Here is a 27,224-nt window from a genome sequence, read left to right on the forward strand (position 1 = left end):
CCCATTTTTCACAACCATTAGAACCAGAGGATTTATTTATGAAAACACCTTTCAACATTCATCTAAGTTTTTTCAATCTCTGCAAAACTACTGAATCCTGTTCCTTTGGTCCAAGACATCTTGCTTCATTCATTTCTTCCCTGAGGAACTTGTTCAAGATTCTTGCACAACTGAGATCTCAGTATCCCAAGAACAACAAAAAGACAACTCTGTATTTCAGTTCGGCCATATCCAGACTCAAGATTTTGAAAAGCAAGTGCTTAAAACAAATCAACATCTTACCTCTTTTAGCAAGACCCTTTTTCTTGCCAGAAATGTTGACAGAACACATCTTTCAGAAAAGGAAGGTGGATCATTGCCTGTTTTAGAGACTGCATGAAAGCCCCACCAGCACAAGAGATTCAGAGGACTAGAATTCCACTAAGCTTTAAACAGCCATGGGAATGACCCAGTTTGTGGCAGCGTTTCAGCATGTCTCATAAAACACACTGAAACATTTGCTAACAGGACTATCTCCATGTTATTGTTAATTTTTATTACAGTAGCACTAGGAACACCAATATCAGGACCTTTTGCCTGTTACAGATGTCATTTTTCAGTGTGCTAACCAGAGGAAACGAGATTATTTAACTTCGTACTCTCAATATAAGCAGTCAGTAAGACACTTCCATGTTAAGGTTGCATTTGTACAAATGCTCAGCAGCATGGGTCATAAAGGCTAGCCCACAAGGACTGTATCTGGGGGAAAAAAAGGTTCTTAAACTTAAGATTCACATCTATGCATTCAAGCATATGCATTTAACTATAGACATAACTCACTTAAGAGACCTGCTTTTAAATACTTCATCACTGTGTCATACCATGGAAACTACCTCAGGGCTACTAGGAAGGGGGTTCAAACATCCCTCATATAAAACACATCATTATGCATTAGAGGAAACTTAATTCACCAGAGAAGAATGGCACACCAGCTGGAGGTGAACACCATAAACCACATAAAGTTTTAATTAAATTCATTAAAAATTCTTTGTCTCTCACTGTGTTTGGAGGCAGATAGAACCCTTTAACAATGGCCAGCACACAATCAGGTTTGTCAAAACTAATCATAATACAAAGCATTCGCTTACTCTGGGACATTTTGAAAAAGTTTGAGTAAGTGCATTATTTTTAATAGAGGGTATTTATAAATTCTTGCAATACGTGGCTGGTCCTGAAGCAGAGTTGCCATTTCTATTGTTCATTCGATTGATAAAAGGTGTTAATAATAAAAGGCACGTTTTTAGCACCTGACAAAGTGAATCAGCCTAAAGCATAGGAAAGAAGTAAATATACACATACTCAGACCTGTTGCAATACTACAAAGGGTTTAAACTACAAAAGGGCAGATTTAGACTAGATACAAGGAAGAAATTTTTTATGGTGAGGGTGGAGAAACACGGCACTGGCACAGTTTGCCCAAAGAAGTGGTAGATGCCACATCCTTGGAAACATTCAGTCAGGTTGAATAGGGCTTTGAGCAATCTGATATACTTGAAGATGTCTCTGCTTATTCCAGGGTGGATTGGACTAGGTATCCTTTAAAGATCCCTTCCAATCCAAACTATGATATATCAACATATATGATATATGATTCTATGATATATCAACACATTTTTCATGAGCAGTATTTCTTTACAGCATGTCTTCTATATCCTGTACTGATAAGTAGGATAAACAACTATATTTCCTGCCCATCAGAGCTTGCAGTCAATCAGCAAAGCAGGATACAATAAATGCATGTTAAAGCACCAGACCTCCTCCCGCAAACATATATGTGCCTGATGTCAGACAATCAAATATGCTAGGGGACTAATCATGAGCACAGAGCATGCATAAACATTTGCAGGATTTGTTTTTCAAAGTTGGAAAGCACTGCAAAATACTTTAGTCTTGAATCAAATCCAAATAAAATGATTCTACAATGTACTGAAGGGCTTCATATGATGAGTCAAGTGATAATGTCAGCTATTAAGACTCATGGCAAGCACTTAATTTTGGTCCCAGTCCAGGTCCCATTGAAGTCAGTGGGAGTCCCTTCCCTGATAACAACATGAGCCTTTATTATTATCGCAAACCAATGAACTATAAAACAGAAAAGTTACTTTTACTAACCATTCCTAATTCAGACTTATTAAGCATAACTGTAAACTAGTACTAACTAATTCAGTAATTAGGTCTGGAAACATATTCACTCCAAGGGTATCACATATGGGTTGGTTATTCATTTTTCATATTTCATCAAGATGCTCTGATACAAGAAATACTACAAGACAGATGAAGAGTCTCACAACCTATGTGATAAGTGGGGAAAGAGCAGATAAAAGTGTATATTCCCCATCCTATGCTTCAGCAGACTGACTTGTGAGTTTATCCATTTTGTAGTCATGGTGCCATAAATTTTAGTCTGTATTCACTTGATACTCAGTGCTCTGCAGTGCAAGGAATTTGATGAGCTTTAGTTCTGTCTTTACTGTGAAGCATATGCCTTGAGCAAAATGTGACAGAAACATGCATTTGAGCAACTACACAATACAAAAATCAGCTTGGTGGATCAAAATCCATGTTAGCACATAGAGTGTATTATTGACTCTACACAATAAAGTCTTCTGACCAGTGTGAAAGCACTACATAACTGAAGAAACAAAAGAGCAAAGTAATTTTTCTAATTTTTTTCCTGTCCTGTTGCCTTTAAATATCAGCTATATAAGTGCTGTCCTCCATTACACAGGTCTCAGAGGAAAAAAAAGATGTCTGCTTTTTCACTTTGCATTCACACAGACACAACCAACAACTTCAAAACAGAATAGCTCAATGGTGAATGTGCTGGATGTAGTGGTTTTAGCCCTGGTTGGGTTCCAGATGCCCATCAAGTCGTTCTAACACTCCCCCCTCCTAAACTGGACAGAGGAGAGAGAAATATAGTGAGGTTCGTGAGTTAAGGACAGATTACTTCAGCTATTGGTGTCACATACAAGACAGGCTCAACTTGGGAAGAAGTGGTTTGATTTACTAATGAACAATCAAAACAGAGCAGGGAAATGAGAAAGAAAAATTAATCTTAAGACACCTGCCCCCACCCCTCCCTCTTCCCAAGTGTCTTCACCTTTACCCCCCCAGCAGCTCAAGGAAGGGGGATGGGGGTTGCCGTCAGTTCATTACAGATGGACTGCTGCTGCTTCCTCTCAGGGGGAAGCCTTCTCACGGTTCCCACTGCTGCAGTGTGGGGTCCCTCCCATGGGGGATAGTCCCTTATGAACTTCTCAAGGTGAGTCCTTCACATGGGCTGCAGCTCCTCATGAACTGCTCCAGCATTAGGCCTCCCACAGAGGCAGCTCCTCACACCCTGCTCCAACGTGGGTCACTCACCGGGAGAACAGTCCTTTAGGGACAGACTGCTCCAGTCTGAGTCCCTCACAGGATCACAAGTCCTGACAGCAAATCTGCCCTGGCATGGGCTCCTCTCTCCCCACAGACTCCCAGGTCCTGCCAGGAACTTGCTCCAGGGTGATCTTCTCATGGAGTCAGAGCCTCCTTCAGGCATCCACCTGCTCTGGTGTGGGGTCCTCCACGGGCTGCAAGTGGGTCTCTGTTCCCTGGTGGCCTCCATGGAGTGCAGGGGCACAGCTGCCTCACCATAATCCTCACCACATATCACAGGGGAGTCTTTCTTCCAGAGCCTAAGCACCCTCCTTCCCTCTTTCTCCACTGACTTTGGTGTCTGCAGAGATGTTTTTACACTCTCACTCCCTGTTGCTGCTGCAATTTAGCAACTGTGCAGCAACTTCTTCTCCTTCTCAAATACATTATTCACAGAGGCATTACCTCAGTCACTAATTGGCCAGGCCTGGGTCAGCTGCGGGTCCATCTTAGAATTGACTGGCACTGGCCCTATCAGCTACAGGGGAAGCTTCTGGAAGCATTTTGTTTAAAGAAGACACCCCTGTAGCCCCCCACTACTAAAACCTGGCCCAGGCAAAACCACTCCATTGAATAAAAGAAAAAGCACTAACAATAGTCGCAGAATTGTTTCAGGCATCGACAGAAAAATAGTGTGTGTTTGAACATATTCCCCATCACAAAATAGTGGGAATTATCTAAAAATGAGGCTTATAATTGAAATACATTGGCAAAGTCCTGTAGGCAATGAAGAAAGGCACAAATAGAAGGTGATAAACACAATAGGTAGGGTTAATTGGCTTGTGGGAAGGTCTGTCCCACTCTTTTGACCATATAAAGTCTCCATAAATAGTCTATGCTCCCCAAGGTAAAGCTACTTCTGCACATCATTAAGGTGAAGTATTAAAGTATCTCAACAAGGATGCAACTAGTTATCTTGGGTACGAGCATAAGTCATGCTGCCAGATCAGGTGGCTCTGTGACAGAAAATAAATCCCAGTAAATTTAGCTGCTATGAGTTCACTTAGATCATGTTTAAACTGTTAGTGGTCTCCACTATGGGTAAATGAAGAGTCTCCGTGGTGAATGGAACTCAATTTGTGAATTGCACATATCGATTGTAACAAAGATAGGACTCCAGACATTCACTCCATTGCTCCATCACCAATGCTATCACTTGCCAGGTGGTGAGATCTTGCAGTGGTCTGCTTTATACATGTATCTACAAGCATCTGTACAGCTACAGATATAATATATGATCTAAACATTGTATCTATAGCTACACCTGTAGATAAATATTTAAATAACTATACAAATATATTTACAACTTTTTAACAGAGTCTCTAGTCCATACACTAGAGAGACAAAAAGAGAAAAGGGAGACCAGTTTCATCTCCTGTTCACTTTCTGCCTCCATAATGTCATAACCTAGGAATCACAGGACAGATATCTCCCTAGCAAATAATATCTTCAGGTATGCACACTCAACTTTAACTCTGACCAAGGCCTTCTTGGAAAATGCTAGCTCACTTCATTCACTGGACACTTTCTTATGACTGCACAGCTAAGATTCAGATGTAAATTTATTGTATCTTAGCTTAAACAACAACTCTTACATCCTTGAAATGTATGCAAACATCTGTTTGGAAATCAACAGCCCTCAACCCAAGGTTTTCACATTATCCAATCTAGCAAAGAGTAAAATGCAGATAAGAAGAGACACGTATTCCTCATCAGTCTGATCTGTAAGCATGTACCACGAGGCTGTGTTGGGTTCAGTTTTTCTGGATTCAAACATCCCTTCACATGAATCCCACACTCACAGGTAAGAAGCCTGTAAAATGCATGCAAGAAGAGCATGTGCTGTCTCATTATATAAGATGCTGAGATAGCTACCACAGTACACTGTGATCCTCACAAGAACCAACCTCCCACCTCTGGTCTAGGCAAGCGTCTACTACTTCCCAGTATCCTTGGTAATGGATCTCCTCCAAGGTAACAAATCTATCACCAAAATTTCTATCACCAGAAAACACAACAAGGACCCATATTAGCCAATAACCTTAAAATACTGTCTCAGATCCATAAATGCCAAGGTAAGAGAGGATGGCTGCTCTAGATGTACAGAATCAAATCTGTGCCTTGATGATAATGAATATTCAGCTAGAATATCGAATACTACGCCCCTGGTGCCTGGTTCAACAAACAGCTTATCCCAGATCAACCTACACTTTACTGGTTAAAAGTATCTATCTATTAGGCAAAGACTTGATCCCAGGCACATCACATAAGAAACTTCTACATTTTTGGCTACTAAGCTATCCATTTTTCTAAATACACACATGTATCAGGTGTAGATGGCAAGGTCTGGGGAGAGCTGCAGGCATGGCTTCCATAGGAAGAGATCAGAGACTGCCCTCTGCCAGACACAGGCATTTCAATAGCAGACCCACTGCAGGACACATCTGAGACCCTCAGCCATACTGGTAGTGTCTCAAGGAAAATATATTTTAACAAGGGCAAAACACTACCTGGCAGGTGCTCCAGGGGTCAGAGCAGATATTTTCCTGCAGGCTGTGTCACCATGGTGGAGCAGTTATTCCCCTGCATCCCAAAGAGAGGACCATGCCAGAGCAGATATCCACATTGGAGCATGTAGATTTTTCATGAAGGAACTGTGGTCCATTGAAAGCCCATGCTGAAGCAGGTTTGTGCTGAAAGACTGTAGCCTGTGGGGAAAACCCACATGGCAGCAGGCAAAGTGCGAGGTGGAAGGAGTGGCAGAGAATACTGCTATGGACTGATCACAGCATCTCATGCCCATCCCCCTGGGCTGTTCAGGGGAGAGAGGAAGTAGAAGAGATGGGAATGAAGGAATGAAGTTGAAAAGAGAGAGGAGGAAAGGTATTATTCCAACTTTATGTTTGTTTCTCACTATCCAAATCTGTTTTAATTGGCAATAAACTGACTTAATTTTCCCAAGACAAGTCTGTTTTGTCCATGATGATAACTGGTTAAATGCTTCTCCATCCTTATTTCAACCCATGAGCTTTATCATCTTATTCTCTCCCCTCTCCTGTTCATGGAGTGAGAGACTGGCTAGGAGGGCAAGTCAACCCACTACAACATACATGTCCCCTAGCTTCTATTTGTGAAGACAACAGGTCAAGACAATTTTGAAACCACTCCAGAAGGTTGGTTTGAGCTGTGTTTTCAACCTGTACATTATCTGTTTTACAGCATCAATGCACAGAGAGTTCTTCACACATCACATGCAAAATCATCACTGCTTTCTGTGTTTCATGGCAGATGAGTGGTTGTTTGGACCATGCTGTTGCTGAGTAACTAGTGCCTAGGAGGAGAGTAAGATCTAAATGTCTGGCTGGAGATGACAAGAAACAGAATATGAAGCAGCCATGATTAAGGGCCAAAATTTCAAACATTCTTCAGCTCCACAGCTGGGGCCAGATCTTCAGAAAAAGTTAATCTCTAAACCACGCAGTGAGATCTGAAAGAGTTTTCAAGACCCAGTAGCTGCTACTGAAACCAGTAAGGTTATTCCTAAGTACAGGGATCTGCTTGTGTCAAGAGAAGCTGGGCCCATTTTGAGTTCTGATGTGGCAGACTTTATAAGGCAAACAGGGTAAGGTGAAAAAAAAACAACAAAACAAGAACAGCATCCACAGCAACAGCATGCAATTATGGGCGTAAAATAAGCACAAATCTTCATGGCTCAAGTACAACACATTTTTAAAAAATAAAAAGTATATTCTCACTTTCTGTGGGCCTCAAATAAGGTATTAACTTGCAGGAAGATAGAGTACTATTGTGAAAGTTTATGGCTAGGACATACATCTAAATTAATTGTGGCTCAGAGCAAATTTATACAAAGTTTATTTTAAATAAGATAGATGGGTAAGTGGCAGCCAGGGTCTGGCTGAAAAGTGACTTTATTTGTGGAGACAGTCTATTGTACTGCAGCAAAAGAGAATTCCATCTTCTATTCATAGTTGCCAGTGCAAATTCACACTGAGACTTTTACTTCACTGACATATCCATTTCATTAAAAGTTTCTTTTAATGATCCTCTCTTCAGTTTTCATCATTAACTCTTAGTGTGTGTGTGAGCAAGCAAAAGGATTTTCTGGAAAGGATCCAGCTATACTGATTTTGAAGGAGAGATTTTCAAGTACTTCAGATGATATCTACAATTTATCATTACAAAAAACACAGCACGGCTTTACACACTCTTGGGAGCAGCTCTTGGAGGTGCTCGGGTTAGGCTGTGAAGATATACTTGGTGAACGAAGACCCAGCTTGAGGTGCATCCCTGTTCATCTTTATAGCAGATAATATAGCGGGGTGGGGCAGACTCTCTCCATTCTACCCAGTCCAGTTTCCTGGCTCCCTTTCCAGTTAGCCTGAGGGCAAGGCCTCTCCTATGGAAATAAGCCAATTAAAGAAGACTATAGAAAGGCACAGTTGGCTAGCTTCTTAAGCTGTGGCTCAGCTATAGAACTGAACATAGAGATGGGATGAACAGGAGAATTTTCAGCTGCATAATTCTTGACCCAGTACATTAGCAGCATGAGTTAAAAAAGAAGAGAGAATTTTGGCATGTGATTCTTTTTCCTTCCTTTGAGTTGCAAGTGCCAAGAAACAAATTGAGAAGTATGAAATAACAGAGCAATGTTATTTTTTTCTCTACATCTTTCTAACACTACTAACGAAGGGCTTTCCATGTTATGGCCTGTGTCTATTTCAGCCCTGATTTGGTATCTACTTACGGGATTAGAAAGATTAGGTGCTAATTAGAGCACTGAGGATTAATAACTGCTACTTCTACAATGCACTTTAAAAAAAAAATATTGTCTTAATTCCAGTAGAGATTGGTCCATGTTACAAAGCCAGAGTTTGCCAAAGGTTACTAAACATGCAACAGAAGGTGCTGAGTTTTCTTGTGTATACTGAATAGAGATCATCCATTTAGGCTAAAGATGGAATTACAGGGATGGTAGGAAAAAAACATGCTTTGTTTCTGAAGAAAACAGAAAGCTATGTCTTCATTGTTCTTTTGAAAGCACCATTAACCCAGCTTTCCCTCTTTTTACATTTTTATATCTATAACTTCTAATTGGAGCACTGTAATATTTAAAACACATTGTTAATTTATAGTATATTCAAATACTACTGAAATAATACATAAGGTAAAGTGAGAACTAGGAATATGTGAAAACTATAAACAGAGAAAAATTGGCCACTATCTTTTCACTGACTGTTAACCTGAGAAAAAACGGTGCCTTCATTAGTGTAACAGTTTCATTCTGTTCTCATGTTAAAGCTCAGTTGTAACACACGGATAGTCATACAATTGCAAATAAGTTTAGAACTGTTTGGTTGCTTGAGGGGAACACATAGCAAATCACCAGTTGTTCATGTGTAAAGTATGGCCAGGATCCTCTCCAGAGGACTTAGAGGAAGGTTTTCATTTCCAACCAACAAAGGATTCAATTTGCATACAGCTGTTACAGGGCTTCTCCCTGAATTCTGCAAGGATCACTGCAAGTTTCAGATGTCAGGACACAAAAGACTGGCAAAGGCACTGTGAGATGACTTGCAGCTAGTTAAAGGAACTTGAGGTCAAGGTTGCTAACATCAGAGCTCTTGTTTTCCACCAAGTGACACCAGATGTACCAGGATGTAATTCAATCATATATTCCCCCCTGCAACTAAAGCAGCAGACTGGGTTCTGCACAAGGAGGCTGACTACATCTTTTGTTTTATTCTAGGATAGAGTAGCCTGCTCAAAACTATCTGAAAACCATCCTAAGAAAAACTCTTCTCCAGAAGTCTTTAGAGAAGACCTTGAAGGAGAGAAAGGGGATGGAAGCAAACACTGCAGCAATTATCACTGATAAATATACTGGTAGACTGTGGATGTTAACGCACCACCTTTTAGAAACAGTGGAACTGTCTTACAGAAATCCTATCTTAGCTTATGTGTGCCACGTGTTTCAGGAGATGAGACATTTGATGTCTCCTCCTGACCTCAAACACCAGACTATGCCTGGCCACAGACTACAGCCTCTTCATTCTTCCTCCCAGAAGATAACTTTATTAGTGTCATATACATTATTCTGCACAACAAAATCCATGGAAACACATTTTCCAAAGTGGAGCCCTTATCCTAATTCTGTACTACATAAAATTAACTTGAGCCAGCTGGTGAAGAAAGCCTTTAGCAGGACACATCTAATGTCTGTAGCTTGCTAGAAGTGGAACACAGACCCGGCACACCTGGTACCTGCCTGATGCAGCTATCCTGGAGAATATGCATTTTATCAAACTATATTTACCGATTACACTTCAAGAAGGGATTGGCAAAACCAAGGGATGGCAGATGATTTCACTAGTGTATTATTTCCCTGGATTTTTTTTCATAATACTTATTACTGTACTCTTACGCCTTTTTTTTTTAAACATTTCTAGATAATATCCTTCCCCCCCCAACTTTTTCTGTAATAACTCCCTCTCTTCTCACACTTCTTTCACCAGCACTAACATTCATGCAGCTTTTCAGTCATACGACCGGAGCATCTTCTATTAAGTAGATTTCTTGCCCCAGACAAAAGAGTGGGTGAGTGTTCTCCTGGGGGTCCCACCAACATCCCTCCTCCCCCCGCCCGCCCCGCTCAGGCGCCGCTCCACCGCGTCACCACCAGAGGGCGCTGCCCGAAAGCCTGTGCACGCTCCCTCTGCGCGACGTAACCCCCAAACCGCCAGCACTCGCGGCCTTGAAACCTCGCGCTTGAGAAAAGGATGCAGGCGTGACAGGCATTAAGGGGGGTGACTGTAAACCTCTATACGCGGCAGTGCCTCAGATCTTCGAGACGCTTCATTCTAGGCCCATCCAATCTCATACGGTCTGGTACAGGAGTACAAATCGAGCTTTGTTGATTTAACCAAAGTGGTCTTCAGTGAGGGTGTTTATGCCAGCTATTGGGATCCACTGTAAGACTCTGATGGACTGAGGTCTGAGGAGAAAAGGCAAACTAGATTTTTACAGCTAACTAAAAACACTCAGTGATACATGACACTGCCTGGGATAGACCATAATACTTCTTACAAATTAGCATCCATTAGGACTAATACTAAGGCTTGTCTCTCTGAAAACAGAACTTCTGCTTTAACACTGATTCATCTTCAGGTTGTCTCCTCTTTTCAGTAGTGATTTCTATCCCAGTTCTGCTCTGCAGAACACCATGTTTTGTTTACAACAGAGGGTCTCTGCTTTCGCCCAGTTACATCCGATGCCTCTCCATGACAGAGATCATGTCCTGACACGCTGCATGCATAAAAATGCATTTCCCACTGAATGAGGGCTACAAAGCTGTTCCTGGGTCCAGGCTTGTGTTGCTGTACTCAGACTGGAACTGAGCTCTAAGATTCTCTGGAAGGGAAAAGCCAAACTAAGCTCTTTAAGTCAACCCTACCTTCTGATCTGTGAGCTAAAGACCAATTGGGCATAGAAATGCTCATGTACTCTCTTGCTTAGTTCCGGAACCGGCTTTTCTTAAGTACAGCACACATTCACAAAGCTAGAGCTGAGCTACAGTAAGACACAGGAAGACACAGCAGGCCTGGTGCAGCATTTGCTGTGCTACAGATCTGCTGCACACATACTTTTACAGCACAGACAGAGCCAGAGCTTCACACTGATTAAGCCTGGATGTCACAGCCCCTAACAATCCAAGTAAAAATAACTTTATCTACCGATTTTATCATGGAACTTCCCAAGGCCTGATTTTTTCCATGGCATTGAGGCTTATCAGTCCCTGTCACAGGTAACTCCTGACATGATTACCAAAACTCAAAGCAGGACACAGCCCTCACACGATGTCAGTGTATGACACTAAGTCATGCACAGTTTACTCAATGAGAAATCTACATTAGTATGCCATGTGAAGGGCCCTGCTAGTCCATGCTGTCAATGGCACCTAGGGAGTGCTTGGTTCACCCTACAGTAGTCACATTTGGTACCACATGCAGATACCTGAATTCATGTGTCTTGGTGGCATGAGCCTTAGACTGTGAGCAGAATTCCTCTGTCCTCCCTTACTGCTGTAAAAAAGATAACTTTCAGGAGCATTACTTCAGAAAATTACAGTGTCAAAGAGATGCAGGACCCTATACAGCCTCTGAAGTTTCACCTGTGTTTTGCTACTGCACTCCAGTCTTACTTACAAATGGAATCGAGAGCTAATTTTTTTCCCTCTTTCCCTAATAGCCAAAATACCCTCACCGTGTGAATACAGAAGACAACAGATGGAGCATGAGCCTGAATCGCTTTCTTTGCCAGAGCTGGGCAAACATTTGTGACGTATGATGAGGTTATCCTGCTCAGGAAGTGAGTATGGTAACGTATCCATTTGGCCCACATGAACTACCATCTGTTGAAGATGATAAACAGCTGACGTACATAGAACCTGCATTGTTCTAGAAGTCAGATCTTTTCCCCTGTATATGGGATTTGCTTTTCCAAAAATGCATTTCAGACTAAGTGAGAACATCTTATTTTATCAATGCACAGTAGTTTCTACTTCATGAAAGAGGAATAACGCTTCTGACGCTAGCTAGCAAAGCCAGAGAGTTCACAGACCTTCACCATCTTGCTGCGCCCTGTTTTTGAGGGGAACCAGATGAGAGGAATATCCCCCTTCAGAGTGCACAGACAGTGTGATGTTTTCCTCACTGAGATTTTACCTCATAGCCCATTAGAGAACAGAAGAGTAAGCTGGAGCTGAGGCAGGCACCCAAGAGAACTTGAATATGTAGGCTGTTTTTGCAGGTAGACATACAGACCTCCTTCTTCTGCTGTACAGCAGTGAGGCATTCATCCTAAGTAGAGATCAGGCCATGGGTTTTCTGTTGCTGCTTTCTCCTCAGTATGCCCTCAGCAAACGGCAGTTTTGCAGTGCTTTTGAGGGTCCAGCCATTGAAGTCTAAATGGGGCTCCATTCCAGGGCAACGTGAGAGTATCTACAGTGAAGGAATGTGTCCCAGAGACCTCTCAGAAAACATTTGGCTTAGTCTAGGCCTTAATCAACTCCAGAATGCAAAAAGCAGCACAAACGAAATGTGTCTCAATGCCTACAAATACCTAAACTCAAGTCCAGTTTTAGGAGGAGGAGAGGAAAAGAGCATTTTTATTTCTCAGGCTCCAGAGCCAAAATCTGGGTGGTTGTGAAGACATCCTACATGGAAGAAAAGAAAAGGCTGAAGCCTACTGTGACCTAAATAAAGCAAAAGAATTTGGTACTTGTGATGAAAGGGTTGAATGATGCATATACACATCTCCCTAAATAATAAGAGTGGGTGGGGGAAATGACATGTCATTATTTCTCTGAAATAAAGTGAATTACTTGTTCTGAAAAGAGCAGTTAATCTGTTTTTATACAGTGAAGAATAATGCTACATTATTTCTTCTAAAATTAGCAGCTGACAAGCTGAGACTTCAGGCTCAGAACTCATAGCTCATCTGGCTCTCTGGCATCATACCACACTTAAAATGAAGTGTTCCTTTACCAGTTTTAAGGTTTGGTTGGGAATAGCCATTACCAGAATGGCCTAAATCAACTGAGCTCCAGAACAGCAGTAGGTCTATGACACCCCATAATTTATTTCTTTCTAGAGAAGCAACGTGGAGAAAACCCGATATTGACGTCTCAAAAAAGCTGCAGAACTTTGAATGAACTCAAAGTCCCCTTTGTACAGGAAAGATACTTCCTACCAAATGTATCCTTCATTAGATGCCTTCCAAACCAGAAGCAAATGTGTGACAATCTCACCCCAAAATTCTGCATTTTGATATTTCCACCGTCTCAGGCAAAGAGACAAAAAGTGAATTCTGAAAGCTGAAGTCAGACTCATCTAAGTAAATACGGGGTTTCTTTTCTCAAACTCCAAGGCTTCTGATATTGAATAACAGCACATAATCATAGTAATGGCTGAACAATTTATCTTGAGAAGATAATGGCTGTATTTTACCAGGTGAATGCATAGGGACAGCATAGAGACTTTTCCTAAAAAACTTCTCTCCTGAGGAATTACCCTTTGTTTGCTGTTCACATTTAGAGTAAAAGCATTAAGGGCTCAGAATAAAGAGGCTTGGGAGACTAAAAACCTAAGAAGTCAGTTCTGTCAGACCAAGGAGTCCAAAATCCCATAGTTTATTTACCCCCTACAGAACTTCTAATTAAAAACCTTTTCATTATTATTGGAATAATAATAATTGGTTATTTGGAATAACCACACTTTCCTGACTCTCATTTACTAATGCAGGGCCATATTTGAGTCCAAGTTACATGCAGAGAATTCTCTAGCAGCAGATTGGAAAGGATTTAAGTTAAACTTTCACACATATCTGAGGGAAGTGATTGGGGGATATTTTCTCTGTGTTTAAATGTTAAAACATTGCTTTCATTGATGTTTTTTCTTTGACTGTGATGACACAGAGAATAAAGATAATAAATCCTGTCACCAAAACCATTCATCACCATTTGACTTTTCCTATCACAGGTTCGGGCTAGGTAGTTTGGAGTCCATGCCTTTTATGTTTGCACTTGTCTTCTCTCACACAAGTGAGGAACAAGAGCTTCTTCTGTATCGGGAGAGCCAAAACAAGCCACCTTGCCCTCTGTGATTGCTGTCCTGATTGACAAGCTCCACAGCAGCACACTGTTGGGTTTGTTTTGAAGGGTAGAAGACTGTTCTCTCATCTACCCAAGAAAAGGATTTTGCAATAGCCGAAGAGCTTCTCACACAAAAAGCAAGAAGTTCTTTTAAGAAGTTGCTTCCTCAAGAGAGGTTGGCCTGTTCAGATAGGCATGTCAGCTAATGAGTGTAGAAGTTGCAGGCCTGAGAGCCATGTCTTCAAGTCTCCATATCCATGGAACTGTTGCATTGGATAAAGGCCCTATGCCAGGGTGGAAGTGTATCTGTTCTCTCTGATGTAATAATGACTCCATGATAATGCCCCCAGGTTGAGCACCTACTGATCTCAAGCCAGGAAGCCAAGTCCTCAGGTGCATATCCCATTTTCTAGAGGTTTCAGCACCCCTCAGAGATTAGCAGAGACGAGCTAGATTGACTAGAAAGGTTGCTGAGGCAGCCTCTCCCTCTGAGAATGCAAAGTTGTCAAGACATGCTGCTCAAGAAGCAGCATCCAAGCAACAAGGCTGGCTGTGTTTGAGGGCACTACTTCATACACCAGATGACTAGGATAAACTTGTCGTCTGGGAATGTAGAATATGAGCATCAGTAGTTTTCATTTCTGGTTTCTTAAAGACAGACCTATTAACCCAGCTGAAGAGAATAAACTGGCTATGTTTATCATTGTATCTTCCCTGACAGCAACTTATATTTACACACATTTAGTTGCATACTTTTTGCAAACTACTGGAATCTTCTTCTATTTGGAGTTTGGAGTGTGTATACATTCAGCTAATGTAGAGTTTTACATTGAATTTAAAAGGTTTCAATTGACTTGCAATCAGTATTCTGCAGTACAAAACTGGCAAGCATGTAGTCTAAGGAACAGACAGATCAGCACTTCCCAACTAACTACTCCACACTTTTACTTATCAACATGAAAGCCAAGCAGCTAACAAACATCTCCATAAGTACAGATAATATATCCGTCAGCAGAGAGAAAGCAGGACTGTCCACATCTTATATAAGCTTGCTTTCTTCAGCACATGGAGCTAAACTGTAATTTATCCTAAGATTCACCTACTTGAGGGAGACTCAGTTTCAGTGACCAAATACCTGAGGGCAACTTGCCATCACTGCCTATTTACAAAGCACAGAATTAATAACTTCATTGAGAAAGCAAGAAAAATGGAATAAAGTGGTCTTTTAATTATATTCATAATTATTTATTACAAAATATGTTCTCACTAAACTGCTATCTAAATACAACCCATTATAAGGCAGAAGTAGTTTCGTTGCATCTGAATTTAAAGTCATTAATTATTCTCACCAGAACAGCCATTAATCACATAAACAATACCTGGCTTGCAGAAAATATGTGATAAGCAACTATATTACGATTCACTATTATTTTTTTAATATTCTTTAACTCTTACTCAAATACTTGTTTTCTATGAAAATGGTTTTTTTAATTAAAAAAAATTAAATCTTACCTTCAGATTGATGTGTGGCAAGAGGTGTCTGTGTCTCCTTGGAGTACGATACTACCTCTCGAGGTAAGAAATCAACCTGGGTAATCTTTGACACCCCTAGTTTGTGCAGTCTGCGTCTAAGATGGAATATACAACATCAAAAGATTAGTCATGTTAAATGTAAAGCAGTAGCAGGAATGAGAGCATTTGCTTTTATGAACAGGATAAAAAAATACCTCAGTGTTTTATAAGATGAAACACAATACACTCTGCATAAGAAGTGCCCAATTGCAGCCAAAAAATAACTTGAGAATCATTTACCATAATAAAGTGCAGTTACTGAACCTCTAGATCACGCTGTGAGAGTGACTGTAAATGGGAGACAGAAATCACCTGTTTATGTCCCTCGTAACATGCAACACAATTCTCATTCATACAGTCATTACTACAACAGTCTGCCTGCTCAGAAGAGTTAATCAGCCAGAGATATACCATACTGGAAAGAGCACAGTGCATGTAAACTGCAGTGCAGCATCAGATCTTCACCTGAGACCAATAATAGTCTTTAATTGGTAAGGTAGGTAACTTCCATAAAGGAAGAGACTCTCCCTTCTTCTGGAGTCATTATTGATGTAGGGTCATGGTTAGCAGAGTTGTAATGCAATGGTTGATGGGAGCTCTGAAACACAGCTGGAACAGGGCAAGAATAGCCTCCTTCATCTACTATTTCCCTTACTTTAAATAAACGATGTGAAGTAAATTAGCAAAGCCAACTAAATATAAATGGATAAGGGAAAAAGAAGAGAGACAGCTGAAGATGGTCATGAACACTTAGTCATACACAGTTCACTCAATAGTGAGAGGAAAAAAAAATCAGTTTATTTCCTGAGTATTATTTGACTGTCTGTAGAGAGGGACAAATAAAAAAATTGTTACCTGTAAGTGTTTTATTAGAAAAAATACCAACTTTCATTAGGGAAAAGAATATGAACTTAATAAACAAATCAAATAAGTCCAGTTGCCTAGATCAACAAGTGCAAGCATGCTTACATGTTTATGGGAAATAAATTTACGAACACAATATTTTAGCTGCCAAATCATTAGAGAGAGCAACTTGGAAAAGTAGAAAATTTGTACACATTGACCATATCCTCTCAATTTTCCAGATTGTTAGAAGAACAGAGGTCAAAAGGTTTTTTATGTAATTAATTTACAGTCGTCTAGGTATTCAATTAACACTGATGTCTGAAAGCGAATGGAAGTCTCAAAAGGAAACTGTCATTATTGGATGACACCTACAAACTCTTCAGGTGGTTAGTGCTACATCAGCTATATATTTTTCTAAACTATTTTACTGGTTGAGTTGTTATTAAGCTGAATGCAATTAGATTCAGCAGGTAATCAGTATGAATCAGCTGTATCACGTTACAAACCACTAGAGTAGAAATAGTTGTTACAGCTCTGAGTCTTTCTTCTTTTCAAAAAGGAAAAAATAACAAGTTTCCCTTCTTACAATCATCTGTGACTTTGACAATATGAACAAAAGCTACAGTTGTCTGAAAATGCTACAGAAAAACTTCTACACCATTACTGAGATCAGAAAATCTTCAACAGCTTGTGATACACTTCAGCTAACAAAAGTTTTGGTAGCATTACATTTTTGTACCTGCTTTAACTGAGGGTTTGTGTGAATTCAAGCTCAAGCTTTAATTAGTATCTCACCCCAGAAAAATTTCATGTGCTTTTCCTTCCTTCAGCACCAGATGTGCAATCTTTGTTGCCTACTTGATCAGTTACACTTTCCTATGTCATGGCTCCCCTGCTGTCCTAGTCTACTGGTTCCATTTTCTGAGATTCTTAAGCCTTCTGCATTGAAAGAGCTTCTTGACAGTGTTTTCATTTAACTATAATCTCTAATTAATTATGTGTCTAATCTAGGTTTAATTAGAACCTCGCCTAATTCTAACAGTCTCACGAGGTCACTCAATACCACCTCAGCTGTGCAAGTATGGGAACCTGGCTCCTAACAGAGACCTAGATTTAACTACTAGTTGGGTTAGCCTCTTTGTAGATTAGTAATTAAGAAGTGAGATACCTCCCAGAGTACTGTGCTGAGGCAATAGAATTTTTCACCTGAATCATTTCTAATTTAGGAATTGCTGATGCCTGTACAAATGTTGAGTCTCACCCGTGTCCTGGTAATTACTGTTAAAGACAGGAAGTTCTTTCTTCATCTGAAGGATTGTGGTTTTCGTTCTTTTCTTTTTTTGCCCTTGTTAATCAACATATAATTCTTGTGTAACTAAAAGTTGGCCTAGCCCTTGGTCTCAAGCACTGAGGGACAACTGGAGCATCCTTTCAGTGTCTGGATTCCCCCAAATTTGGTCTAGTAATGTTCTAGTCTCTACTTTTAGGGCAGCACTAAACTGTCGAATGCTTTCCTATCCCCATTTTTCATCTGAAGTGCTCGTAAGTCCTATAATTTACAGTTTGCTGAATATTCATCTTAGAGAGCACATAAGCTTTGAAGGATTCCTTTTCAAACTGCCTATGCGATGTCAATAGGAAGACAGTTAAAGTCCATGCATTGTGTCCTCTGTCTCTAGGTGAGAGGAGAAAGATATATCTCCTAGAAGAGTTTTGCTACCTGCATCATTTAATTGATGACTGCAGATTTCTTTTGCACATTTTGGTTTGGTTGGGGTTGTTTTGTTTTGTATTTTTTATTTAGTCTCAGGACAACAGTATAGTTCTCTCTCTGACTCTGCCCTGGTTTTGAAGACAGTTTTCTTTCAAAAGGGACAGGACTTCCATTACAGAGTATACCTGTAGATTTACTCTTTGGTGTGCTGTTTTTCTGCGTTTACACTGACTGCTCATAAAAGACTGAAGTCTTGTGGCTACACACAGGGTTATCTTTTCATGAGTCAAATAAAACAATTTGTCTTGCATAGCTGTTTGAGGAACCTTCCTCCTGGGAGTGCTCATCTTTTAAGCCGAACTTCTGGAAAAAAGCAGATGAGATTTCTAAAAGGTTTCTTTGTATTAAAAAAGCTCAAAAGCCTCTTTTTGGAACAGTGCAGGTAAAGCTGCAGAAGCTGGATCTACTCGCAGCCCCACTCACCTGGAAATTACAAACATTCCTAGCAGTTTTGGATGTAGACAAACCCTATTTAGAAAGCTTTCTGGATACTTTCCACTCCTCCTGATCTTTCCTGGTGAATAGCTCTAACTGCTGGGAGCACTGTCAAACAGTAGTTAAAGGGAAATTGTTGTTCTTACAGAATGGTGAGTGAATTTCACATGAACTAGTAAAAATGTAAAACACTTGTCTGGAGACTCTGACAAGCAAACCAATAATTTCATAGGTAGAGCAATTTCTTCAGCATAGGAATTTGGTTTTTCCTGTGACTCAAGTTCTGAAGAACTTTAGGGACTGCCACCCACCCTTTTTAGAAGAATGGATTATCCTAAATATCTCCACAGGCAGGCATTTCTAAATGTTTTAAATTCACTAATTTTTTCAGTTGCTCGGGGTAGAGAAGTTCCATCTCAAACTAGAAAACACTCATGTTAGTTCTACTACAATTTTAAAAAATTGTTTGGTTGGCTTGAACTCAACTAAGATGCCAATTACTCTTTGACTATGGTCATATTGAAGTACACATTATAGGCATATATACAGCTCCTAAGGAAAAAGGGGAAATTGTTACTGCATGTGGAAACAGCCTAACTACAGTAGACAGGAAGGACTGGGGAAAAGTACCCTTGCAAACGATTCAGAGTGAAAAGTCTGAATCAACAGGTACAAACAAGACCAATGTAACACTACATGCACGTTTAAGTGCCACAATAATAACATTTCATATGTAATGAAATAGTTATTTATATTGTATTTCAGGCATCAGAAATAGCAGCTAAATCTTTTCACGAGCTTCTTTAAATAGTTGTTTTTTCCACAAAGATGGTTTTGCTGAAGCTTCTTACTCATGAAAAAAAGAAAAAGGAAACTTAAATTATGGTCTTTTTGAATGAACAAAGCAAATGAAAATCTCATAAAACCAGCTCAACTAGGAAGCATTTTCAACAAACTTCTTGCAAAGAAATTATAAACAAATAACAAAAAGAGCTGACATATACCCAAGTTCAGAGTCAGATTGGAGCTGCAGCACTGAGGGGTCTGTGTCCCATTGCAAGGTCCTAGGGTGGTAATCAGCCGTGCAGCACAAAGGGAGGGGAAAAAAGAACACACAGAATTAACTGAAAGGATGAACAAAATCACATCTCATTAGTTACATGCTTTATGTAATACATTCAAACTCTAAGTGCAAGGGATAGCCACAGTATGTCAACCAAGGTTTGTATCTCAGATTGCAATGGGGCAGGCAACTTATTCAAATTACATATTATTAATAAACAAAGGGAAGAAGCTGTGGTTCCTTTCAGATAATGGTTAATGCCACATTTATTTTTCTTTTTCGGAAAAATTCCTAACTCCTTAATAGCTGATGAATTCACAAGAAAATGTAAAATCTACTGGCACAATGTATTTTAATCATGTTTTTATGATAAGGTGGACTGAGCACTTGCCTTAAACTCCACTGAAGAGTCTATCCCTTCGCATGCTCCCGAGATTGACGCTAAGCCCTTCTGTAAAACTGCTCTGGGCACCAACACCACATAGTGCATACACCAACAAATGACACAGCTACTGGCTCTGACATATTCTTGGGGCATCTGAGACAAATAAAGAAATTCTTCTTTTCCATCAGATAAAATGTATGGGAAGGAGGGAAATGACACACCTAGGAAAATTAGATCTACGACAGACTCTTAACGAGCTGCTGTCATAAGGGACTGTCACCAAACATATGAATGCTTCAGAGGTGTGGTCTGATAAGACAGTGTTCCTTGCATTACAGTGCAACTTGTCATGATACCTCATGCCCACTCAGTCCCTGGCTCTTCATTTTATTTTTCCTCCCTTGGGAATCCACATCCCATATGGAAGAAAAATGATAGAATCCATGACAGAATCACAAATACAAGTTTATCTGCTGAGCACCTTTTCCTTTAGTATGAACACTAGATTATGTGTTGCTATCACTAGCAGAGCTGAAGGCAAAAGAAAGTGCTCCTTCACTAAAGCAAGTCATGCATACACACTGGATGATAGCCCTCAAAATTAAAACCTCACCTTATTTCTTCTGAAGATGTAGAGAACGCAGTATTACCAGATTCAGCCAAAACCGGCTGTATTACCAGCCATGCTCAATTTACACAAGGTTTTCTGTAATAATAGCAACCTCTGCCAATGAATCATTCATATAAACTAACAAGTTATTGAATTAGGTTAGAAATAGATCTCTTAAAGCCACATAATTATGCTACCTGTTGTACTTAAACTCATCCGTTATATTACCAATGTCAACTCACTCCCTGGAGAAACAGACAGGGACATGTGCTGCACTCTGTTGTGTCAGGGTGAAAGAGAGTGAATCTCAACTCCTTGGATGTACAAAAAGAAAGAAGAATTGTAATGTGAAGCTGCTTTCCCATGCAATGCAAGGCCATTTATTCCTCTCAATGTCTTGTAATCCATAGTGATGTGTATTGGCATGAAAGACTTTATAGTGGCACAGAAAATCTTCTCCAAAATTAAACTATATCTCAAAAGTTTGGACTAGGTGATCTTTTAAGGTCCCTTCCAACCGTTAAGATTCTGCGATTCTGTGAAAAGGGTCAGAGACAAAACAATATAGTAATAAAGAACAGATTTTTTTCCTTGTAACTTGACTATAGCTCAAGTAAAGTGGAAAGTGGACACAAGGATCTGAAAGCCTGATGCAAAGCAAAAGCATCAGTGACTAATGAATTATAGATGCGCTATTAAAAATGCTATCTGTGGAAAATCATTCTTGTAACATCATTAAGGTCATGGCCATATATTAGGATTTACTGTGTAAATACCATTTTCTAATCTTACAGCTGCCTAGAGACTACTTATACATGCATTTCCAGGTCTTCCAAACACTTAAAGGAAAAGACACATAACTAATTTCATTTCCCTCTCCTCCTCCATCCACTTTCAAACATACAAAATTTCCCCAAGGGGTAAAAACTACTCCATCAGAGAGAACTGAAAGAACTCCATTATCATCTGATTAAAAACAAGAGCTTGAAAAAGGTCTCTAAAGAGGCACAGTCCCTACATTCCACCTCTAAGAATCTAGACCAGGTTAAAAGATAGGACACTTTTACCTGGTACGCAGCTGAATGCCTAAACAAAATAAATTTAGAGGTCTCACACACTCAAGACAGCACTTAAATCCCCAAAATGTGAGAGTGGTAACAACCACGGTCCAGGCCATCATTTGTACATGCAGACCATACAGGTAGCAGAAACATGTTCTTCCCTTAAGTACTTCATTAGCTGGAATCTGACAGAAAGACTTCTTCATTCTTGACATTCATACATACTTTTAATAGCAATTCTGCTTGACTCCTGATTGCACCTGTTTTCAAAAGTTTTGGTGCATCTGCAAAACACTTCCTAGATTTGTGCTTCAAAGGGTAATTGTTCTCTGCATCATTGTGTTGCAATGCAATGTTGACACTTGCAAAGGCTTGAAAAACAGATAAGGAAGAAATTAGCTCTATTGTCTTCTCAAGCTTGGCTGAGCAATGCTATTGCAGAAAACATGGCTGCAGGTAGCAGATCTTCAGTTTTCAAGTCTCTTGCCCTAGAAGACAGAATGCAAGTGGCTACACTTGCACAGTGGAGGCTGGAGAACACAGAGAGTGACTTTATGTTTCAAGTAACAATACTGATTTGTCCTTTGCCTCTTCCTGGCACCTGAAGAAAGTCTGCAGATCAAAATAAAGTGAGTGAACAGTAAGGATGTAATCTGGACCTGCAATTTAGCCAGTTTCCATGGCAATAACTTTGAAAAAGAAATAAACACATTCTTTGAGGATTAGCAACGCAAAGACGATGCTGAGTACTTTGGGCTGTCATCCAGACTAGGAAATTAAATCTAATCTGTTTGTGCTGAGCAGATACAGCCTATTGTATTCCTTGATGGTTCAGATGGACATGACATTATGCTTGTTATCCTGTGGACAGCTCCCAGTGGGACTGTGATATGCCACCAGATCTCAGTTAAAAAGCGGTGCCAGTCTTTTTCAAATCTAGTGCATAAGTTCTTTCTCCAGAGATTTGTTCATGAAGAAAAGGATTAGGTGCTATTCCTCTTTCTTATTTTTTTCTTCATAAAAGAAAACTAAAATTAGCTTTCAAAGACAGGGGCAGTAGGATTAACATTACAGACTCTGAAGACAAGTGCATGGCCTAGGATAACTGCTTAACTAGTAGGTCAGCAATCAGGAAGAGGTGCTACCATTCTGGACCCTTTCAGAGCATAAGTTGGTGAAAGTCCCTCAAGATGGATTCAATGGATTTTGTCACAGATCTATGTAAAAGAGATACAAATCATTGTTCCTTAATAATTTACTGGGGAATAGAGATGAGCATTAGACCACGCAGGAAAAAGTAGTGCTCCCTTGCACTTTCCAGTCCTTCCACACATCTCCTGCAGACCATATGAGCTGAACATCCTCCAGAGCAGTTGAAGCAAGTGCCCATGGCATGGGTAGGGTACCTGGAAACTCACCATGCATGAGCAACAGAGTCAGGACTAAGCCAGATCAGCCTGTTTCCACCAGCCAGACAGTACAGACACTAACTACTCAATACTGTTTCAAAACTCGTTGCTGTATCAGTCTACTACATAGTGACAAATAGCCTTGCTTTCAACAATGGCTGTCCTTGGCTCACTATAGGATGAAAAGCTGTTACTGTTATCATGTAACAGATTGTTCTAAAGAAGAATGAAGAAAATTAGGGCTTTTAGATCTTGCACTAACTAGGCAAGGTACACATGTCATTCATTACCTGTCTTTCAAACTATACGCTTTTGTTGTCTTTGTTTAGATAGGCATATTTTAGTATTCTCTATTTGCTCTGTATTATGATCTCAGTAATTTTTTTTTAGTGCTTTTTGGGTTTTTTTTTTCCCTTGAATTTAGGACAGTACTAACCACAGAATCATGGAATCATAGAATCATTATCATTGGAAAAGACCTTTAAGATCAAGTCCAACCACTAACCTCACACTGCCAAGCCCATCACTAAACTAAACTATATCCCTCAGCACCTCATCTATGTGCCTTTTGAATATCTCTATGGATGGTGACTCTGCCACCTGCCTGGGAAGCCTTTCCCAGTGTTTTAAGAACCATCTTGGTGAAAAAGTTCTTCCTAATCTCCAATCTAAACCTCCACTGGCACAATGTGAGCCTATTTCCTCTTGTCTTACCATTCATTATTGGGAGATCAACCCCCATCTCACTACAAGCCCCCTTCACGTAGTTGTAGAGAGTGACCATGTCTCCTCTCAGCCTCCTCTTCTCCAGGCTAAACAAACCCAGCTCCCTCAGCTGCTGCTCATAAGACTTGTTCTCCAGACCCTTCACCAGCTTTGTTACCTGTCTCTGGACATGCTCCAGCACCTGAATGTCCTTCTTGTAGTGAAGGGCCCAGAACTGAACACAGTATTCAAGGTGTGGACTCACCAGCACTGAGTACAGGGGCATAATCACTTCCCTTGTCCTCCTGGTCACACTATTCCTGATACAGACCAGGATGCCTTTGGCCTTCTTGGCCACCTGAGCACACTGCTGGCTCATGTTCAGTCAGCTGTCCATTAACACCCCTAGGGCCTTTTCTCCTGGACAGACTTCCAGCCACTCTGCCCTAAGCCTGTAGTATTGCATGGGGTTATTGTGGCCCAAGTACAGGACTCGGCACTTGGTCTTGCTGAACCTCATACAATTGGCCTCGGCTCATTGATCCAGCCTGTTCAGGTACCTCTGAAGAGCCTTCCTGCCCTCAAGCAGGTCTGCACACCCACCCAGCTTAGTGTCATCAGCAAACTTACTGAGGGTGCACTCAACACCCTCATCCAGATCCCTGATGAAGACGTTAAACAGAACAGGCTTCAGCTCTGAGCCCTGGGGAACACCACTGGTGACCGGCTGCCAACTGGATTTAACTCCATTCACTACAACTCTCTGGGTCAGGCCATCCAGCCAGTTTTCCACCCCATGCAGAACAGGTTCATCTAAGCCATGGGCAGCCAGATTCTCTAGGAGAATGCTGTGGGAGACAGTGTGGAAGGCCTTACTAAAGTCCCGGAAGATCACATCCATAGCTTTTCCCTTTTGTTGTTCCCAGGATCTTCCTTCCAGCCCTTCTCATAGATGGGTGTCACATTAGCCATCCTCCAGTCCTCTGGGACCTCCCCAGTGAGCCAGGACTGCTGGTAGATGATGGAGAGTGGCTCAGCAAGTACTTCCGCCAGCTCCCTCAGGTCCCATGATCTTATGTGAGTCAAGATGGAGCAGCAGGTCACACACCATTTCCCTTTGGACTAAGGGGACTTCATTCTGTCCCCTGACTCTGCCTTCCTGCTCAGGGGGCCAGATGCCTAGAGCACAGCTGGTTATACTATTGAAGACCTCAGCCTTTTCCTCATTCTTGGTCACTAAGCTACCATTGAGAAATTTAAAGTGTGAGGTGTAAAGAATTTGAACTGAAGCATGGAAAACCAGGCACTTTGCTCTTTGTTACCATGCCCTATGGAACCTTACTTCCAGAAGATTTTATTCTGATTGTACAATATAAATTATGTAGATTAAAATAATGAAAAAGACTAAAGCAAATAAACTAAAAATAAAATATTTGAACTCTTTTAGAAAGTTCCCAACCTCCAAAAGCATTACTTAAGCATCCATCATCTAAAACCATCTGGAATCTATGAGAACTTCTCAACTGATTTAAACAGTTTTGGCTTTGGCCTCAGTGATAGTATATGAAACACATAAGGCGTCAGTGCCAAGACACGTATTTATTAAATCATCATCATAAAATGACATTTAATATCCAGAATTACAGTTAGATTGCAGTATAACTTGGCTCTGTTAAGTGCCTCGATCCAACATTTTTCATGCAACCAGTGTGCAACATGCTGGCAGCTTTGTTCTGACTCTGCTTCCCTGAAGCTAAAATCAAATCCTCCCTCATCTGTTGCTGTTGCTGTAGAACATGTGTTCTGCATGACTTCTTTTTTTCTCTTCGCTTCTCAGGTCATGAGTAACCAGGCCTGAAAATCCATGCTTTTGAAAAAGACTGTTCACAGAAATAACAGCTTTGTCAAGGGGCCTTTTGCAGGGTAGAACTCTCTTTGCTGCACTGAACATCACACCTGCAAGCAGAACTAGAGGAAAGCAAACACAATATTGTGGCATCTCTTGTCACCAATTGCTGTTGTGCTTCCCAGATGAGGATAAACCCCAATGACAGTGTACTGAGTTCTAAAGTATCTGCTGAACCAAGATTACCATACGTGTTCCTAACTAAGTACCTTTGAACCTGAGAGGCATTTCCCCTTGCAGCAACAGCAACGTCCTAAAATAACCCTTTGTGTGTGAAACAGTCATGCCTTCCCAACCCTAAAATACAGGCAGAGTGTGCCATAACTCAAGGATCAAGCTGTCTGAGGTTTTCAGAGATCAAAGGCCAGTCCCAAGCAGAACATAGATTAAATATAGAGCATAGTTTAACATAGATTAAACTTATTAAACTGAGAGACAAGAATTGAAGCAGAGACTCACCCACAACATGATGTGCCTTTCCTACCTCAGCCACTCTTGGTTGTGTGATTCTGTGCTCTCCCTTTCATCTCCTTGCTAGCACCCCATGAAGAGCCAAGAGGCTATCTGCATTGATGGGAAAGCTATCTGAAAGCCTGCAAGTTTCAGTGTGCTTCTTGCTTTCTTTTATTCTCACTTCAAATGCAACTAGCAAAAGAAGAAAAAAGAGCTCTTTTTTTAAGAAAAAAGAGGATTCTTGTTTTTACTTTGATGCAAAGAGGATGCCTATGCTTAAAACGCATTACTATTTCCAAAAGATTTAGAATTGCTTACATTAAGAACTGGGCACCTGCACATGGATGATGCGCATGGTACCTGAAAAACAGGTTCCATCCAGCTCATCTATTTTAAAAAATACTAGATATAACAATTGTGAGACAAGAGAACTATTTTGAAATCACCAGTAGAAATACAACACTTAAGATGCATTTGAATGCCTTTTTTTAAATACAATAACAAATATTGTCACCAAATTACTATCCAGTATTATATGCAATTGTGATATGTAATCTATAATGTATCCGGACTCTTCTTTTTTAGCAACTGAATATTGCCAGAGTGAATGTAAGGCTATATAACTGCTTAACTGTATAAAGAGTTCTATTAACTTTGTTGCATCAGTTTCACTAAAGCTCCTGCTTTACTGTTGATTAATTAGAGAATCTGAACTAAGAAACTACTCAGTGAGAAATTACTGCAGATGTTTAAACATCCATATGTGTATAGATAAGCTGTTTGGTTTTATTCTTTTTATTTTAGTTTTTTATAATCTTCATTTTCTCCACTATAATTTTCAATTTCTGGTATTTTTTGTGCACTTAATGTCTCCAAACAA

General features: G+C 40.4%; 1 protein-coding gene across 5 annotated transcripts in view; it reads right to left on the reverse strand.

The window, feature by feature from the left end:
- DYNC1I1 (dynein cytoplasmic 1 intermediate chain 1) overlaps nt 1-27,224 on the reverse strand; it is a 198,666-nt gene that overhangs the window by 140,123 nt on the left and 31,319 nt on the right. For 3 of the 5 annotated variants that reach the window (XM_061996367.1, XM_061996371.1, XM_061996366.1), the window contains exons 5-6: nt 19,757-19,816; nt 15,638-15,753 (exon numbers count right to left, since the gene is read on the reverse strand). In XM_061996367.1, coding sequence (XP_061852351.1) covers nt 15,638-15,753; nt 19,757-19,816 — 176 coding nt within the window. The remainder of the gene's footprint in view (nt 1-15,637; nt 15,754-19,756; nt 19,817-27,224) is intronic. The other 2 variants (XM_061996369.1, XM_061996368.1) reach the window with 1 other exon arrangement.

The sequence above is a fragment of the Colius striatus genome, chromosome 5 (genome assembly GCF_028858725.1).
Source record: "Colius striatus isolate bColStr4 chromosome 5, bColStr4.1.hap1, whole genome shotgun sequence".
Lineage (NCBI taxonomy): Eukaryota > Metazoa > Chordata > Aves > Coliiformes > Coliidae > Colius > Colius striatus.